The 20761-nt window shown below is 41.0% G+C and overlaps 1 protein-coding gene across 1 annotated transcript in view; it reads left to right on the top strand.

Moving 5' to 3' along the window:
* The first annotated feature begins 209 nt into the window (after positions 1-209).
* Positions 210-20761, top strand: part of PRRX2 (paired related homeobox 2) — a 96811-nt gene continuing 76259 nt past the window's right edge. The window contains exon 1 of the mRNA XM_089537025.1: positions 210-507. Within this exon, the coding sequence (XP_089393151.1) occupies positions 210-507 (298 nt within the window). The remainder of the gene's footprint in view (positions 508-20761) is intronic.

The raw sequence follows: 20761 nt of genomic DNA, 5'->3' as shown, positions 1-20761 counted from the left end.
TTCCTTTGGGGAAAAAAAGGAAAGGGAGGAGAACAGAGGAAGAAGGAAAGAGAAGTGGAGAAGTTTTCTTTTTGGGGGGAGAGCCAAGGGAAGGAAGGAAGGATCCGGGTCGTGATTTTAAAAGAGGGGGGTGCTGGTCTCCTCTTCTCTTTTGGGGGGTCTCTCTGTTTCCTTTTGGAGACTGGGGAGGGGGTTTCTGGGCTGCGATGATGGAAGCGGTGGCGGCTTCCTACGGGATGGAGAAGCCCTACGGCCCCAACGCGGCTCGCCTCCTGGAGCCCCCTCCGCTGGCGGCGGCGCCGGACTCGAACCCACAGTCGGCCAGGAAGAACTTCAGCGTCAGCCACCTCTTGGACCTGGAGGAAGTGGCGGCCGCCGGGGGGCTCAACGGGGCAGCCGAGGCCGGGCCCGAAGGCAGGGAAGGCAGCGGCCCCGGGGGACAGGACCAGTCCGGCGCCAGCAGCGGCAGCGAAGGAGGAGCCGGAGCAGCAGGAGCCTTGAGGGAAGGTAAGCAGCAGAGCGCGGAGGGAAGGCAAGCACGGACCCTGCAAAGCAGAAGACTACTTCTGCGCCGGAGCAGCGCTTTGGCACCGCTTTCGCCCTTCTCTGGCTCAAAGGCTATGGAATTCTGGGAGTTGGAGTTTGTTGGGGCCCCCCAACAAACTCCAGCTCCCAGAATTCCGTAGCCTTTGAGCCAGAAAAAGAGTGCCAAACCAGGTTATTTCTCCAGTGTGGATGCAGACGTCAGTCTCCTTCCTCAGATGCATTTCCTAGACTACAGTCTCCTTCCTCAAATGCATTTCCCTAGACTTCAGTCTATTTCCTCAGATGCATTTCCTAGACTTTAGTCTACTTCCTAGGATGCATTTCCTAGACCTCAGCCTACTTTCCTGAAATGCATTTCCTAGACTTCAGTCTATTTCCTCAGATGTATTTCCTAGACCTCAGTTTACTTCCTCAGATGCAATTCCCCTCAGTTGCATTATTTCTTAGACTTCACTCTGCTTCCTCAGATTCATTTCCTAAAGTTTAATCTGCTTCCTCAAATGCATTTCTCCTCAGATGCATTTCCTAGACTTCAGTCTACTTCCTCACATGCATCTGAGGAAGTAGACTGAAGCCTAAGAAAGCTCCTGCTGCCAATTTCTTTCTTTCAGTTCATCCCAAAGGAGCTACAAGATCTCTCTACGTACTAAGGATTATTATTATTATTATTATTATTTAGAAACAAAATATCTCTTTTTATTTCATGTTCTACAAGTTATCACTGATAACTTCTACAGGTGTAGAAATGAGAGAGAAATAAGTACAGTATAAGGTGGAGAGATGAAGGGAAAATAAGTGTAGAAGGAATAGAAAGAAGGGAGGTATAGAAAGAAGGGAGAAATAAGTGCAGAAGTGCAGAAATAAGGGAATTCTAAAAAGAAGGGAGAAATAAGTGTAGAAGGTAGAGAAATGAGCGAGGAATAAAGTGTAGAAGGAACAGAAATGAAGGAGGTGTAGAAATAAGGGAGAAATAAGTGCAAAAGGTATAGCAATAAGGGAGATGGAGAAATGAGTGCGAAATAAGTGTAGAAGGTGGAGAAATGAGGGAGGTATGGAAATAAGGCAGATTGACGCTGCCTCAAAAATGGGTACCTTGCTTAGGGAGAGACAGTGTGGTGTAGTGGTTTGAGTCTTAAACTAGGGTTGCCTCTACACTGTAGAAATAATGTAGTTTGACACCGCTTTAAGTGTCCTAGTTGCCTCCTATGGAATCCTGGGATTTGTAGTTTTCCAGAGTGTTGGGGCCTGACAAAGCGACAAGTCCCTGGCTTCTGTAGGATGGAGCCATAGCAGTTTAAAGTGGTGTCAGTGGTTTCCCAAACTTTAGTCCTCCAGGTGCTTTGGACTCCAGCTCCCAGAATTCTTGACTGTTGGCCAAGATGTATGGGGCATCTGGGAGCTGAAGTCCAAAACACCTGGAGGACCAAATTTTGGGAATCATTGATGTAAGAGGAACCGATTTTATGTCCACACACACTTTTCACCTTCATGAGGTCCAGGGTTATTAGAAGTAGGATGGAAAGAGGAAGGTGATTCCCAAACTTTGGTCCTCCAGGTGCTTTGGACTACAACTCCCAGCAGCCACGGTCAGCTTGGTTAACAGTCAGGAGTTCTGGGCGGTGAAGTCCAAAACATCTGGAGGACCACTGCTTTAGTCATGAGGACTAGGAGGAGGATTTTTTAAAAGGAGATGTGTGGGCCATCTGAAATGGGCTGGTTTCTTTTAATAGGATCTCCTCCTTCCTGAGATTAATGGGGATGAAGATGAAGATGGTGATAAAAAGGAGAGGAAGGAGGGGGCAAAGAGTCTTGTGGCGCCTTTAAGTGACAGATTTATCTGGGCCTGGGCTTTCTTCTTCCTGAGATTAATGAGGAGGGCGATGAAAAGAAAAGGATGGAAGGAAGGAAAGAAAGAAAGAAAGAGAGGAGCCTTGTAGTTACCTTTCGGAGTAAGAGCATGAGCTTCATCCTTCTTGAGGACTAGAGTGATGGTGAGGTTGATAAAAGGAATGGAAGGATGGAAGGAAGAAAGGATGGAAGGAAGGAAGGAAGGAAGGAAGGAAGGAAGGAAGGAAAGAAGAACCTTTCGAAGACTTTAAAGAAGTGAAACTTGTCTTGAGATCCAGCTGCCCTTGTCCTGTGCAAAACTGACTGCTCCTTTCATAGCGGTTTATCACACTGCGGCTACTTTCGGCATTAAAGAGAGATTAAAGCGCGCATGAAGCATCCTGCAAATGAAGTGAGAACGGCGAGTAATTGCGCGAACGGTGATCACACAAAGTGATATCGGAAAGGCGTTGTCGCTGGAATCCCGAAAGTAACAAGAGGCGCATTGATGCCTCTTTGTGGCCACTTTAATGGCGGGTTTTGGGCGACGCCGTGTGAAACCATTTCGCGTAATTACGCAATATTCATGGGATAAACTCCCGATCTCCTTTGTGGGATAAACTCCTTAGGGATAAAAACGCTGGATGTCTCAGGGGTGCTGTTATATCTGTAACAATTTTTTTTCGGGTCAGACGTGCAAAATTGTACTCCAATGAAAGACGGTTGCTTTTCGATGGAGACCAGAGTTATCAGAGAATGAATTTGCTTCGTCGTAAGATAGAAGATGATCATTAGGGAAAGAAAAGGAGGGTGTCGGTGGGGGAAACCCAGGAGCCTTGTTTGCATTACCTTTAAGACGACTAGATTTATTGTAGATGCAAAAAAAGAGGTGATCTTGGGGAAACTGGGGGAACTTTGGCCTTTGGGGAGAAGTCAAGGATGGACAATTATCATCATTACAAGAAAATTAAGATTTTGGAAGGCCTTTTTGCTGTTAGCAAGGAAGCAAAAGCGACTACTCTCTGGCCAAAGCTAACTTGGGAATCTGCAAAATTTCAACGTTTGGTTTCCTAAAACAAAACAAAACGAACAAAACCCCCTAATACTAATACCATATTAATATGGAGCACATTGTTGTTGTTGTTGTCATTGTCATTTTGTATCCCACCTTCCTCCTGATACATGGAGTCAAGGCAGCTAACAACCTATTTAAACAGTAGAAATTCAAAACGGTATTAATGCCATATTAATATATAGTATATTAATAATACACTATATTATTATTATTAGCAGTAGTCTTGTTATTGTTATTTATTAATATTTCTTTATAGAGTGCTGTAAAGTTTGCACAGCGCTTTATATAGTAAGGGATAAATAAAATAAGAATGGGCATACAATCTAAAACAACAGCATTACATGGTTAAAACGTCTCTGAAATAATACTAACTAGTATACAATAAAGACAAAGTAAGTAGCAGATTCTTCTTTTTATCACTAGCAGATATTAATATATATGTTGTTGTTGTTGTTGTTGCTGCTGCTGCTGTTATTTTATATCCCACTTTTCTCCTGAGATACAGTCGAGGCGGCTAACAACATATTTAAACAATACAAATTTAAAACAGTATTAATACTATATATTATATAGTATTATATAATTATATTAATTATATTATATATTACATAGTATTATATAATTAATTATATTAATATTATATATTATATAATATATAATACTATATATATATATATATATGGTATAGTATATATACTATACTATATATATAGTATATAAATAATACACAGAATAATACTATATTAATGATATAGTATATAATAATACTAATGCATTAATAAGGTTAATATTAATACTATTCATACCTATTATTATTATTATTATTATTATTATTATTATGTGTTGGTGCTTATCTTCGGTCAATTTGTGTACAGTCTGAAACCGAGCAGCATCCTGGCACATGCATTTCACAATAGCAGCAGCGCTTCCCATGCCATATGCACATCGCCAGTGTTTTTGTCTAATGGGAATGTGGCCCCACTCTGGGAAACTTAACAGTCCCCCCTGGCATCAACATTGCACCCTGGGTTTCAGATATGGCATTGGTAGGAAGAGGAAATATAACTCAGACTTTAGGAATCTCGGGCCCGTCTTTCATGTGGGAAGGGATCCTGCGCATGACAGCAACTCCCTCCCCAGCAGCAAACTGCCCTTCTTATGTTCAGTTCTTATTCATTTCAAAAGGATCCAGGAATAATCCTCTATAGCAGTGGTTCTCAAGCTTCCTAATGCCACGACCCTTTAATATAGTTCCTCATGTTGTGGTGACCCCCAACCATAAAATTGCGGTGTCTCGGTACCTAAGACCATTGGAAATATGTGTTTTCCGATGGTCTTAGGCGACCCCTGTGAAAGGGTTGTGACCCACAGGTTGAGAACCACTGCTCTATAGGAATCAGGCTCTTCTCTGGGTCTGTGCTGATTTCTATAGTCATAATCCCTAATTTTGCTTAATTTTAAGCCACTGTCATCCTCTGTATGTCATTTGGATATTTTCCCATTCCCTTTTCGCATTCGTTGCAAATCTAGAGAAAGTCAGGTTTGGGATGGGAGATGCTTGTTGATCTCCTTGAGACTCAGGAGACAGAATCCCTTATGATCCACCTTTTTAAAGTCCACAGTGGGCCCTTGTTATCCACTGGGGTTTCGTTCCAGGATCCCCCGTGGATAACAAAATCTGTGGATGCTCAAGTCCCATTAAATACAATGACACAGCAAAATGGTATCCCTTCTATCAAAAGGCAAAACCAAGCTTTGCTATTTGGAATTTATACTTTGTTTTGAATATTTTCAAGCCATGGATGCTTGGATCCGTGGATAAAAAAGAAATCTGTGGATAAGGAGGGCCAACTGTATTTGTGCATGAGAAAGTACCCTATTAGCAACGGTGTCCTCCAAACCGAGGCTGGCAGAATAAATGACAAGCATGGATCCCGTGCCACAAATATCAAGAGGCGGAGGACTCAGATGGAGTATTATTTATTTGTCTTTAAATGCCTCGAGGCTGAAATTACCAATTACTCTGATGACAGGGCACAAAAGTTTATGCGCTGCCATGAATAGCAGAGGCATTAATGCTTCAATCCCATACATGTCCAGCCAGAAATAAATCCCAATCAGTTCAGTGGAACTAATTCCCAATTCAATGCAAGTAGAATGGAAGCCTGCATCACTGATAATCTATATGCATTTTCCTATTCTAGGGAATATAGTACAGTATGCATTAATAACATTAATGCTATTAATATAGTATTAGTGTTATCATATACTATAGTATTGATATATTATACATTAATATACTTTGTTATCCATATACTATATTTGCTCCCTGAATCTCTTTTTGGGACGAAGGAAGGCTATAAATAAATAAATGAATAAATAAATAGGAAATTGCTCTGGGAAAACTCAACAGGAGTTACTTCAAATTTAATAATAATAATAATAATAATAATAATAATAAATATTTATTTATATCCCACCTCTCCCTTTGTGAAGATCGAGGCGGGTAAGAAATGCAAATACATAAACAATAACAAAAATACAATGGTTATCATCATCATCATCATTTTAAATGAACTGGCAAAACACCTGAATCATTGCAGATAGGATCCCAATAGAACAGTTGCAAAAATAGTGAATGGAAAATTCAGATTGGATCCCACAATCCCTCATGGATTCCTAGATTCTTGGATACAATCTGAATTTTTGATGGGCCAAAAACTCCAGTGGCTAATACCCGGTAGACTGTGAAACCAAGATTATAATAACATTATTATATATTATATAACAATAACTGCTGTAACAAGAACCGCTGCATTGAGATGAATTTAATAGCTAGTGGTTGCTCATCATAAAACGTCTTGGAGATGGTGATGATAATGTTAAAAGCTCTGAAGAACTTTTTGGTCCTGGAGGCAAAGTACAATCTGCATTGTGACAAATCTTGAAATATTTCGGAGACTTTGGTTTATGTGGTTGCAAAGTGAAACTGAGCATCTGGAGATGGGTGATTTATTGATGGTGATTGATATTAAAAAATTCGAAGACCCTTTGCTCTGGTGGCTGGCAAAGCAAAACTCACGATCTTGCAAAAATGGCCAGATATTTTCATAGTTATGAGCAGGAAAGCATGCAAGATAATGGTCTTAGGTTCCCTACAAATCTACGAAATATTGTTACTATTGGTATTTTGAGGTGTGCGGTTTGGAGAAACGTCAGGTTCATCTCGACGTGTCTGTCACATCTGACACACTTGTAGCTTTTATTGCCTATATGATGTATGCAGTGTTGCCAAGTTTTCAAAACAGCAATGAGGGACAATTGCTATCTGGGATACAAGGGCAGACAACTGGGAAGCAGCTATTAACAAGTTAGCGTTCTGCCGAAACGCCAAATGAAAGTATTGATATCAGTTAAGCTAGCCATGTGTTTCTCAGCAAAATCAATATATTGTTCACATTTTAAAATTATATGATATGATTTATTTATTTATTTATTTGGGGTTTCTCATTCCCTGTATGTAAAAGGAAAATCTTTCCAACTCTCAAATAAGGGACATCCCTTATAATAAGGCACACCTGGCAACCCTAGAAGGGACAAGCTTTCCATCGCTCAAATAAGGGACATCTCTTATAAAGGAGACCTGCCAGCTTTCTAAGGGACAAGCTTTGTGGCCCTCAGATAAGGGACATCCCTTATAAGAAGGGAAAACATATTTGTGTGAGAGGCAGATGCATCAACTTGCATCTTCATTTAATGAAAATGCGTCTGTCTTCTTTGGCTTATCCTTTGCATAAGTGGCATGATTTTAAACAGTGTACAGGATGCTCAAACACACATCATATGTGAACTTGCCACGAGCCTCATTTTAAAAATCAATATGTGCTGTTCCTCCAACAAGAAAAGAAAAGAAAACCCACCAACCTTGCTGTGTAGGCTCAAGAGACTGGAGATATACCTGGATCTCTCCCATTCATGGCTGCATCGGAGGGCTTCCCTATGACATCTGTAGCCATCTTGCTCTGGAGTTGCTACGAGTCTAAAAGAGTAACTGTTAAATCCTATAGCTAGTCCCAGCTGGAGTAAACCCCTTGAATCAGTGGGATGTGCATCAGGGTTGCCTTATGCCTCATTCATTCATTGAATCTACTTTAGCTTGGATTAAGAATTGGTTATAGATTGGTGATGTGTAGACTTAAAGACTTATATCCATTTAAATTTAGTTCCAAATTTAGTTTCAATTGGTTATAGATCTGTAATGTGTACACTCAAGGAGTTATATACATTTAAATTTAGTTTCATATGTCATTGTTGTTCAGGTCATTTCTGGTTTACAGTGACCCCAAGACAAACCTATTGCAAGGTTTTCTGGGGTTGAGAGTGTGCGACTTACTCAGGGTCACTGGGTTTCTATGGCTGAGCAATGAATCGAACCCTAATCTCAAGAGTCATAGTCCAACGCTCAAACCACTACTTCATGTTTTCCACTCGTTTCATATGCCATATGGCCTAAATATGAAAACAATGATTCTGTATGTCTGTGTCTCAGTCTTCAGATTGACCATCCTGCAAAGTAGGCCACAAGTCTGTCCATTTTACAGATGGGTAAGTAAATGGCAATATGGTCTAGTGGTTTGAGTATTGGACTAGGGCACTGGAAAACCAGCGGTCAGATTCCTATTCAGCAAAGGTAACCTACTGGGTGACTTTGGACAAGTCACTCTTTCTCAGAGGAAATCAAAGGAAAACCCTCTTTGGACAAATTCTGCCAAGGAAACCCCATGATAGGGTTGCCATAAGTCAGAAATGACTAGAAGGCACACAATAATGGTGAACAGAGGCTAATCCCATCACTACTGTGGGAAAAGGTGCAACTTGAATGCTCAATTCTGAATTCTGAGATCACTTTTCTAACATACTGGGCCCTTCTTATCCACTGAGGTCTGGTTTCAGGATACCCCATGGATACCAAAATACAAGTCCCATTAAATACAATGGCATAGTAAAACGGTGTCCCTTATGTAAAATGGCAATGTCAAGGATTGCTTTTTGGAATACACACACACATATAGCATTTTCCATCTATGGAAGGTTGAATCCGTGGGTAAGGGATCCGTGGATACAGAGGGCCAACTGTATCTTTATTCCTGGAAACCAAGCTGTACGAGGAACAACCCAGGGAGCTGGGTATGTTTAGCTCGGAGATGAAAAGACAGGGAGATGCCATGATAACCATCTTTAAATATCTGAAGGATTGACATGTAGAAGAGGGAATGAGCTTGTTTTCTGCTGCTCGAGAGACTAGAACATGAACGAATGGATTCAAATTGCATGTTGACGAAGAACTTCTTGACTTTAAGAGCTGTTCAATGGTTGAACTGACTGTAGTGGAGGGTGGTGGAGTCTCCTTCACTGGAGACCTTAAAAGAGTAGTTAGATGGGCATCTTTCAGGCGTGAACTAGGCATTCCTTATGGCCCCTTCCTAGGATTTTATGGTTATATGTATCTTTTATTCACTCTAGGGATTTGTATTCTGTTATTTTGGTAAAATCCCTTCTTTAGGATGCTCTTAACTGCCATCATTCCTTGCTTTTGACCCATCAATAAGAGCAAGGCGATTGTGTTTGTGGTTAGGGGATTCCCGAATCAGCAAGCTGGGCAGATGTAAGGTTTGTTCTGTTTAGGTTTTTCCCTTGCTTCCGGACCGGTGCAAGCTGCTATTTGGAGGAAGAAAAGGCAAAGCAAAAGCTTTTGATTGGACCCACTGGCTTTCTTTAGTAGAAGTACATGTACATATTCAGACTGCTGTTGTGTGTTGCTGTTGTGTTTTTGTGTTCCTTCAAGGCCTTTCTGACTTATGGTGACCCTAAGCCAAACCTATCACAGGATTTTCTTGGCAAGGTTTGTTCTTCCTCTGAGTCTGAGAGAATATAAGTTGCTCAAGGTGGCTTGCTCAGTGGGTCTCCATGGCTGACCAGAGATTCTGGTCTCCATAGTCCTATGCTCAGATCGCTGCACCATGCGGGCCTTCAACCATTCAGGCTGCCAAAGTGATAAAGGATTCTGTGTTGACTAGAAAATTTGCACACTTTCCACCACTGATCACAGTGGCTACAAATAATGTCCAATTGGTTGTAGGCCAATACTCAAATCACTATGTTGTGCTGGCTTTCTGCAGTTTAGGGAGGGAGTACAGTACTTAAAATCCTCAGCCAGAGAGCTCTAGTGACTCACTAAATTGCAAGCCTCAGGAATTCCACAGAACGGAGCTATGGCAGTTAAAGTGGAATTGAAGCACTATAATTGTGTAGTTTAAAATGGTCCCAAGCCATAAGGCAGTCATGGGTTAGGATGAATTTCTGAAAATCATGGCCAGAATCCTACTGGCTGGATTAGTCCCTGTTAGGGTAAAGCCAATGAATGTATTGTTGGATGGTGAGTCAACACATAGATAAATCCAGCTGATTTAATAAGTCTATTCTAATTGGAACTAATAATAGGATTCACAGGTTGCATTTGCAGTGCAGAATGAATGCAGTTCAGCACCACTTTAACTGCCACGGTTCAATGCTATCGAATTGCGGGATTTGTACTTTTGTGAGATCTTTAGCCTTCTCTCTCGGGAAGCTCTGGTGCCACGGCAAACTACAAATCCCAGGATTCCATTGGATGGAGCCATGGTAGTTAAAGCCAAACTACATTAATTCTGCAATGTGTCCGCAGCTCCGAAATCTCCCCTAGGCAGTTTGGCTGGAGTTCGGTGGGAACTATGCTCCTTAAAAAAGAGAAACTTTCCCAAACTCTATTAGAAGCATTTTCTTTTATTCCAGATTCTGGGCATTTCATGTACTCTGTATTTATGGCAAACCGTGTTTTGCAGCTTGCCATAAATATAGAGTACAAACACCAATTCTGAAACTGTAGTTTCATCATATGGTTTGATAAACCGGGAATAGGGTGAGTCACACCTTTTTTCAAAGCTATGATCCCATGCTCATTGACATGGGTGTAAACTCTCTTGAATTCAGTAGGATCAGCTTCCAAGGGCAGATGAATGCATAATGTTTAATATTTCAAAAATGAAGGGCGAACCAGCTCAGTTTGTTGGCAAGGATAGAAAGCGAGAAGACAGGACCAGAATTCGGAATGGAAAGAATAGACCATATTCTGTACAGGATGGTACTTTAGTCTTCATTTGGAGACAATAGTGTTCCAGAGTTGCGCATACAAAATTGTGATCATAGCAGGATTTATGGGGATAGTTCAACCCACGAGTGGCCAACAAATGTGCGCACCCAGTCATTGATGCTTGAGAGTACAGTGCAAACCAAACTAAAACAACCAAAGCAGATAGATAAACAGGGAATATAACTTTCATTTCTTATCTAAAGAATGTGTACTTTTCTTTTTCCTCATTTTCTTGTTGTGTCCCATAAAGGTAATGTGTAGGACTGGTATCTTGGTGTCCCAAGACTCCTTTGGCAACTTCAGACATACTGGCTGGGAAACTTAGATATACATCTGAATGTGACCAGATGTTACATTTAACTATCAACCGTAGCAATATTTCCCCCCCCCCTTAACATATTTTAACAACGTGTAGCAAGCACAATGAATATTAGTTCGCTGCCACAAAGTGTCAGAAGTTCATTGAAGCGTCTTCAAAGATCAGCTTTATGTTATATGGTTTCCTAAAATGGGACAGATTAGACAAATTATGAGTGCTGAAATCGGTTCCTTGTGTACATCTCACTAATGGCGTACCAACTACCATGAATCTCATCTGATATATGCTAGAAGGTGGTGGGTTTTTAAGGATACAAGTCCTTGTGTATAAAATTACTAAACATGTATAAGGTGTGTATGACAGATCAATGGATTTCACATTTAGATTTGGGTTCCATCTTCAAGGTATCTCATGATGTATATGCAAATATTCCAACATCTGAACAACTCCAAACTCCAAAATACTTCTAGTCCTGAGCGTTTTGGATAAGGTTGATTTGGGAAAAGTCATCTTTTTTCTTTTAAAGTGATGATTAACTTGTCGAAACTACTATATGTGCATTTTGTCCTCCCTAAATCTACCATCTAATATCTACTCATATGAGTTTGGCTACTAGTCCTTCCCCTGGTAGATTTGACTGGGTTTATCCAAGGTACGGCTAAGGAAATCAGAGTCGTCTTTTTAATCCTTAATAATGGAAGATATTAGCCATTTTATTTTAAAATGTATGTAATAATTATTCGGATATTAGCATTGTTGACTCGGATGACAGGATCATTGCCTTTGGAAAAGCTGTGTCCTCTTATGGATGTCATTTTAGAACTGCTGCATGCTTGACTTTGGCCTTATGCTTGCATGCAAAGACCAAAGGTGATATTAAAATATATTTGCATAATATCTGTTTGATAATTACGATACAATTTTGACAGACAGGCTGATCTGTCCAAACAAAACCCACAACAGATTTATGTTTGAAAGTAATGCATAAAAGGAATCTGCAGTTTTGGGAAGGCTTCTGTTTCATGGGATACCCAAATCCGTGGGATGTTTTGTATGAGAGGTTTCTCATCAGAGCCTAAGTGTGTGCCATGTTCCTGATGTGATTAGTCTCTATGTCTTGCAAATGATGTCATTAATTATCATGGGGAATGGGGGAGGTATATATTTCTCAGGTAGTATGGTCTAGTGGTTTGAGTGTTGGACTAGGAGGACTCCAAGAGACTAGGGTTAAAATCCTCATTCAGCCAAGGAAACCTACTTGAAGGCCTTTGGTAAACCATCTCCTCTGAACAAACCTTACTGAGGTCTAATCTACACTGCAGAATTAATGCAGTTTGACACTATTTTAACTGCCATGGCTCAATGCTTTGGGATTCTGGGATTTATACTTTTGTGTGTTATATAGTCTTCTCTTTCAGAGAGCTCTGGTGCTACCACAAACTACAAATCCCAGAAGTCCATAGCATTGAATCACGGCAGTTAAAGCGGTGTCAAACTGCATTAATTCTGCTTTGAAGGTTAGGCCTGAGAAAATCCTGTAATAGATTTGCCTTCCGGTCACTGTAACACCAAAATGGCTTAAAGGCACACAGCAACAACGTAATGACTCATATTTTTGGGTTTGCTCAGTGACGGTGGCTGCATTAAATTGCTAGCCCATGTGCTGCTATTTTATCCTTTTTATAGGGATATAAAAAGGAGGACTCTTGACATCTGTGGCCAGGGCATTTGTTGGGTTTTATGTATCCTTCCTTTTAGCAGACCAAGATAATAGCTGTGTTTGCAAAATTCATAGTGGGTTCTGTTAAAACAGGACTGAACATGGTTTTCCAAGTCTTGATTTTATGTATAGCTTTCAGGAAGTTTTGCATTGTATGTTATATATGGGCTTCATTTAACCCAGATGGTTGGCGAACGTTGCAAAATTGTAATTTTTAACTTTATTAGAATACCATGTTTCTGTAACAATGGCTTGTGGCTGATGTAAATGAAGGATCTCTATCTATCTATCTATCTATCTATCTATCTATCTATCTATATCTCCCATATAGCTTAAGCCTCCCTATAACATGACTGTAGGGAAGAACAACAACCAAAAATTAGCATTAAGGGGAGAAATCAGGTTTAACTGAATGTCTTTGCTTACCTTGGGTTTAATTCTCTGACCACCTTGGTTTATTTATGATTATTCCAAAAGAAATAAAGCCTAAATGCAATCTTTGGTCCCTATTAGATTAAACCTACCGATGCCGTGGGATTCTCCTATGTGTTGGCTCACCTTCCGATAATTAATTCAATGGCTTTCCTCTCGTTGGGATTAATTAATAGGATTTTGGCGGACGAGTGTCAGAAATACGGCCAGATGGGCGAACGCAGCTTTCAGCAAGAGACAGAGCGAGTCAAACACTGTATAGTAAAATGCAGATCATACCGTTTAATAAAATACAGATTTATCTCCCCGACACGACCAGAGAGAAATTCCTCGACTGTTTCGGTGGTAATTAAATGGTGAGGAGGGAGAACTGTTTCTCCTTTCTTGAAAGAAAGAATGGGAAAAGTCCCTCCTTCATCTGAATGAGTGTGTACAGAATAATTGGCCTTGAAGACCGTTGGATTTAATGCAATCCAGGTCTCTTTCTTTCTTTTGCTCTTCTTCTCTTTCGTAAGACAGCGGCCAGAGGATAAAGAATGGCTACTTGAGTTTCGGAACTGGAAGTATGACACTAGTTACTGCTAAATTATTGCACCGCAAAGCTACAGTTTAATAAACATCCTTAGCTTATTTTGAGTAACACTTACATTCAAGTGCTGCCGGTCACAAACTAAAGTAGCTCCCGTTCTTTTAGTGGGATTTGTGTAAGTGTTGGGGACTTGCCCTTCAACTGGTGAATCACTGGGAGAACCCTAGTTGGGACAAGCCATTGGATTTTGTGGGTTGTACTGGAAATGGAACATTGTTGTGGTTGTTGTGTGCCTTCAAGTCGTTTCTGACTTATTCGGACCCTAAGGCGAAACTGTTATGGGGTTTTCTTGACCAATTTCTTCAAAGAGGGTTTGCCTTTGACTTTCTCTGAGGCTGAGAGAGTGTGACATGCCCAGGGTCACTCACTGGGCTTTATGGCTGAGCTGGGAATCGAACCCTGGTCTCCAGAGTCGTAGTCCAACATTCAAACCACTATGCCTTGTTGGCTTTCATGTAGGGCTATTAAAAAATTAAAATTAAAATTCCTTTCAAAGTTTAGGGTTCCAGTCCTAAGCCCTTTTTACAGACCTTCCAACATAACAGATGAAAATTAGGTCAAGCAACATCAGAATGTGGTCAAGGTGGCAAATGTAATGAATGAAGAAGAGCAAACAACCTAGGCGAGGGTGCAGCAGGTTGCTTTTGCCTGAGCCGACTGGGAAGGCCATGATTCTGCCTCCTTCTTTCTTCCCCCCGCTGCAAAGTTAATGGAGAACAAAGTGTTTTTGTGTTTTGAATTCAACTTTCAGCAGTGGAAGTGAGCAAAGGCGAAAGGGAGAAGAGAGAAACTGGGACATTTTCAGAGCAGCTGAAAAAGTGGGATGATGGAGGATTAATCAGAATTGTCCCTGCCATGTTGGGACTGTTGGAGGGTATGCATTTCATAGGTGAAAACCTGGACATCTGCAGTCAAGCAATATCAAAATGTGGTCAAGATGGCAAAACTTGCTGTTGAGGAAGAACACAGAAGCTAGGAGAAGCAGCAGCAGTTTGCTTTTGCCTGGGCCTACTGGGAAGGGCAAGGTTTCACTCTCTCCATTCTTTTTCCATTGCTGGCTTAATGGAATGCAAACCACCTTTGCAATTTGAACTCACTTTGCAGCATTTGAAGTAACATGAGTACAAATGTGGAAAGTGGGAGAAGACTAGAGAAACTGGGACGTTTTAAAAGCAGCTGAGAAAGTGGGATGACAGAGGATTCATAGAATCATAGAATCGTAGAGTTGGAAGAGACCACAAAGGCAAAATCAGGATTGTCTCTGACAAACTGGGACAGTTGGAAGTTTTGATTTTTACTCCCTAGTAAAGTCCACAATCTGGAGTTTAGCTGAAGAAAGGCACCCGTTTTGAGTTTGTTTCATTGCACGGAAATCAGATATAATTAGGCATGATGGGCTGGAACGTACTTAGGATATAAATCAGCATATGTTAGTCCATAGAGCTACAGAGGGGGTGCAAAATGAAAAATTGTCCTCCAAATAATAATTCTGCCTTCCTATTCTCCTCCAGAAATGTTCCTTCAGCCCTTAAATTTTGAGCCTTGCCTAGAGCAAGGCACTGAAAATTGTTCACACCTGGAATTTTTACGTTTGCTGCGTTCACATTCCTTTAGTGCTTCTCTCTTGGTTTTTAAACTCTATTTCCAAATGTTGAACTAAGATCTTAAGTTACTGCAATGTTAGACATTTTGGGCCTGAAGAAAAGAAATCATGCAGGTGGAGAGAAGAATTGGTATTTTGGGGAGCAGTGGCCTAATTTTGCCTCTCCCAACTATGCCTTGCATTAGTTGTAAGTAACTCGCGTCTAGGATTTTTGTTTGCATGCCCTCTAATGTTTCATAGATGAAAACCTGGACATGTGTGGCTAAGCAAAACTGGAATGCTATGCGGTCAAGATGTCAAAAGTTATGGTTGAGGAATATTATTAGATTAGATGATGCTGCAGTTTGCTTTTCCCTGAACCTACTGGGAAAGACAAGAGTCTTTCTCCTTCCTCTCTCCTTTTCTTTACCTGATAGTAAACTATTTTTGCACTTTGAACTCAGTTTGCAGCAAGTGAAGTCAGCCAAGCACAGAAGGGGAATATGGGAGGAAGAGGGGGAAACTGGGACATTTTGAAAGCAGCCAAGAAAGTGGGATGACAGAGGATTGATCAGGATTGTCTTTGCCAAATCAGGACAGTTGGAGGGTATGGTTTTAGTCCCTATATTGGGAGAAAGGCAAGATATCAATCAATTGAATAATAATAAAATGGTTTTTTACTCCCAGGTAAGTTCCACAGATGGGAGCAATCTGGGCTCTGGAGCTTTAGCTGAAAAAAGGCCACTGGAGAGGCACTGGTCTTGAATTCATTTTTTTTCCATGGAAAACAGGCATAATTTAGCATGAGCAGCTGGAGGATATTTTGGAAACAGTCCAGCATATGTTAGTCCAGGGGTGTAACTACAGTCAGGGTGCAAAATGAGGGATTTCTCTCCCAGATAAGAATTCTTTCTCATCTCCCCCACCTCCCAAAAAAACTTCCTTTGGCCCCAGATTTTCAGCCTTGTAAAGAACAAGACACTGAAAGTTGAAACTCACACCTAGAGCTCTTTGCTGTCTTTGCATTTCCAGGTTCGCTCTGCCTGCCCCTTTCCTTTTGATGCCTAAATTGCAATTTCCAAACTCTCGGCTGTGGTTGTACATTACCGCAGTGCTTAAAATCTGGAGTAACAAATGTTGCATCAGATTTCGAGCACTCTGGTAATGTAAATGGTGAGGTGGGAAAGAATTCATACTTGGAGGGGTGATGTCCTCCCTGGTCATAGTGGCACCCTGTTTTAGTGGCAACTAAGCGGCTATGCACACTGCCATTAAGGGCAGCCTGGGGCGGAGTTGGAGCATGGTGTTCACATGACACACACCCTGGCTCCACCTCCAGGGTGGTGTGACACTACACACAACGTATGGTATCACAGCGCTCCTCTGGCGCTGCATTCACATGATGCAGTGCCAAAAAGCACCTTAAAGTTGCAGCGCCACAGCTATTGCGCCCTTTCCAGGGCACAAAAAGGAGCCACTTTTTGCAGCCTGGAAAGGCCAGATCAGGGCCATGGCGTGTGGTTGCCACAGCCCCAATCCGACTTCATGTCAGCATAGAAATAATGCAGTTTGACACCACTTGAAATGCTGTAGTGCCTTCCTATGGAATCCTGGGATTTGTAATTTTTACAAGGTCTTTAGCCTTCTCTACCAAGGAGTTCTGGTGTCTCGCAAAACCACAAATCCTAGGATTCTGTAGCCAAGACACTTACAGTGGTGTCAAACTGCATTCTTTCTACAGTGTAGATGGACACTGATTAAAATTCAGGTTTTAAAAATAGTTTTAAAAATCTAGAAACGTTCATAATCTTTCAAAAGATCTTTTCCTTTTTGAGGAAAACATGCTTTGCTTTAAATGTGTCCCTGTGTTTTGAAAGCAGCCACACTTTGGATTCATAGTCACAGGGGGACAGACTGGAGTGTTTAAAAGAACTAATCGAGTTTTTCAGGCGCTAGTCTATCCTGACACTTTTGGTCTCTGAACCACAATAAAATCCCAGACCTTGGAACCGCCAGTTTTGAAAATGCAGAAGCGCGAAAGGGATTTCGAAAGCCGTAAACACTCGAGAGAAGCTGAGAAAACGAAGGATGCTATCTGTGTGTAATTATGCATTTTGCTCCAAGTCATAACTTGCCGTGTAAAAGAAATCCGTTAGATCCATCGTGCGAATTTCTCCTTTGCTGGAAAACTCAGAACAGAGCTTATCGCGAATTTAAGAGTTTTAGAAAAATCCCCTTGAGGGTTGTTTGTTTTTCAGATTAAAAAAATACAGACACATATTGGAAGTGGGGGGGTTATGACTAATTTTCCTTGTGGTTTTGGTCACGGAGTTGGTAGAGACATTTCTTCTCTGCCGGAATTGAAAGGAAACGTATGTTCATAAAGAGAACGAAGGGGAATCCTTAGGGATGGTTAAGAAAAAAGGATCTTGCAAACACTCAGGATGTAATTCTTGAGTCACTTTCTTCTTGAAGGAAGCAATGAATAATTTCAACCCCTTTTTTTCTTATTGTGAGAAAGTCTTCCAAAAATTCTGCAGTTTTCAAAGGCTATTTGCAGTTCTGGACTTATTCTGTGGAAAAATTCGCACTTGGTTGTTTTATATTGGAAATATTGTGTGTAGGAAATAATATTTTATTGCACAAATAGTATTTTCTGGTCAGCAAATGTGGTTTCCTGCACAAAAAAAATGTTGTTTTCTCTGCAATTCTGGACACGTACGAATTTTGTGCAGAATAAACCCTCTGATGCAGTATTTTCAGAGAGCCAGCATGGTGTAGTGGTTTGAGCGCTGGACTCTGGAAGCCAGGATTTGAATCCATGTCCAGCCATGAAAACCCAATGGGTGACCGTGAGCAAGTCATACTCTCTAAGTGTCAGAGGAGGCCCTCTAAATTGTTGAGAAATTGCATTTTAGAAGAGCTAGGAAGGGGTAGTATTGGGTGGCGAACCTATGGCACGCGTGCCAGAGGTGGCACTCAGGGCCCTCTCTGTGGGCACACATATTGTCGCCCTAGCACAGGTGTGCCAGAGTTTCTTACTAGAAAGCCAGAGGGACATGGCACTTTGAAATAAATAAGTGGGGTCTGGGTTGCAGTTTGGGCACTCGGTCTGTAAAAAGTTCACCATCATTGGACTAGGGTCTGGACAACAAGGATTCTTCACCTCAGCCATAGAAACCCACTAGGTGACCTTAGTCAGCCTAGAAGAACGCAATGGCAAACCCTTTCCAAATGAGTCTTTGCCAAGAAAACCCTGGGATAGATTTACTTTAGGACTTCCATAAGTTGGCAATGACTCGAAGGCACACAACAGCAAACCACACATAAACTCACTGTACACAGAATTGCAGATCTTAGACTTGGAGCATGCATTTTGTGTTGTTATTTGCTGTGAAGTCGACTTTGGGTCTGAACAGACAGGCCAAAATAAAGCTACTTTGGATCACTTTGGAAGTATGCTGTTTAAATGACACACACGTCTTAAGAGGCCAGAAGCTGTGCCAAAGCTGCGCTCTAGTCCTTCGGACCGCATGGCTTCTGGTCTCTTAGGACACATACAGCATTTAAACAGCATACCTCCAAAGTGACCCAAAGCAGCTTTATTTTGGCCTGTCTGTTTGGGCCCTACATATTATGGTGACCCTATGAAGAAGAGACCTTCAAGACCCCAGTCATCAACTATCTTTTTCAGATCTTGCAAACACAGGGCATCCTTGTCTTCCTTGACTGAACAGATCATGCATATCTCTGTGCAAGTTCTGTTGTGTGACAGCAAACTGTCTGCTGGTACCTCAAATAAGGTTTGCAGGAATCTTGCTAGTTAGTCCCAACTTGAGTACAACCACTGCATTATGAATTGACACATAGGTAAATCCCATTTACCTATGTGCTTACTCTAATCTGAAACAACTGTAGAAATTAAGGCATTGGGATTGGTATGTGGTTTTGTGGACTCCAGCCAACAGACTAAAGCAGCTAATCATCCCCTGTGGGAAAACATATAGTTATTTTGGTATTCTGGTATACCTTGGCCAGTAATCCTAAACAAACTTCCTTGAAAGAAAATGAGGATTGCCATTTTAGGTTAGAAACACGGTTGTTTGCGAGAAGGTAAAGATGGGGGTAAAGGATTCGATCCAAAAGTCTGTCAAATTGATCCAGTAATTAGAGGAGTTTGATGAAATGGCTTCTCCTCCCAGCTTTGTCTGTCCAAATAGTTTTATTGATTCATCACTAAGGTTATATCCCCTCCAACTATCTCAATTGGGCAAGGATAGCCTTGGTTAATCCTCTGTCAAGGCAAGGAATCCACAGAGGTAGTTTTACTAGTTCCTTCCTCCGAAATATAGTCTACAGCACCTAGTGATTTTTAGTGGCCTCCCATGAAAGTACTAACCAGGGCTGATCCTGCTCAGCTTCCAAGACAGATTGGATCTGATACCTTTAGGATGTTTAGATTCCTGACAATGTAATAGCCATTTTTGCTTTCCTGGGTTAAGAGATTAAGTTCATCTGGTTCACTTCCCATTCTCTCTGTGTTAATATATGTGTGTTTTGTATGTGGTTTCATGGTGTCTATGGTGACCCTATGAATTTTGTTGGGTTTTCTTAGGCAAGCAATATTCAAAGTTGGTTTTGCCCATTTCTTCCTCTGCAATATAGCCTATAGCTATATAGGTAGTCATTGGTGGACTCCTATCCAAGTACTAACCTGGGTTCTGGTGCCTTAGCTTCCTTTAAATCTCTGAATTGATGTCCTGCAGAAGATGGAGCGAGCTTGTTTTCTACTGCTCCGGAAGAGAAGGCTTGAACCAATGGATTCAAATGATGAAAAACAGTGTTGCCTAGTTTTCAAAACAGCAATAAGGAGCAGTCAAAATGGATGGCATTGAGGAAGTAGCTGTTAACAAGTCCATGTTCTTCTCAGATCCCAAAAGAAAGTACTGATTTCATTTAACTTAGGTCTTTTCTGTGTGTCTGTCCACATGTGGGATGGTGACATTATTTGCCTTGGTCTTCACAATACATACATTTCTTTTGTATTACTCTCACTTCTCTTTCTGGCAGGATGGGCTAGCTGAAAAACTCTATCTATCTATCTATCTATCTATCTATCTATCTATCTATCTATCTATCATCTATCTATCCATATCCATATATCCATATCCATATATATATATATATATATATATATATATATATATACACATACATATACTTAATCTGTTATTCTTAGAGTTACTTCTTTGACTCCCAATACCTATAGCACTACATTTGTAGTGCTATAGGTATTGGGAGACAAAGTATAAGTATTCAGAGATCAAACATCTTAGAAGTCCAGGAAACATAATCTAAATCCACTGGCGACACAAAAAGATACTTCTTTTTTGATCCCGGTTGTCTTTTTAACACGATTGCCTGACCAGGAAGCCAACCGAGCTTTGAAACCTTGTAATGTGTATTTTGTGTTTTTCGGTCG

This window comes from Sceloporus occidentalis, unplaced genomic scaffold (genome assembly GCF_023333645.1).
Source record: "Sceloporus occidentalis isolate IW3139 unplaced genomic scaffold, rSceOcc1.0.p SCAF_8, whole genome shotgun sequence".
Classification (NCBI taxonomy): domain Eukaryota; kingdom Metazoa; phylum Chordata; class Lepidosauria; order Squamata; family Phrynosomatidae; genus Sceloporus; species Sceloporus occidentalis.
The sequence above is the reverse complement of the archived record's forward strand: the minus strand, read 5'-3'. Positions and strand labels throughout refer to the sequence as shown.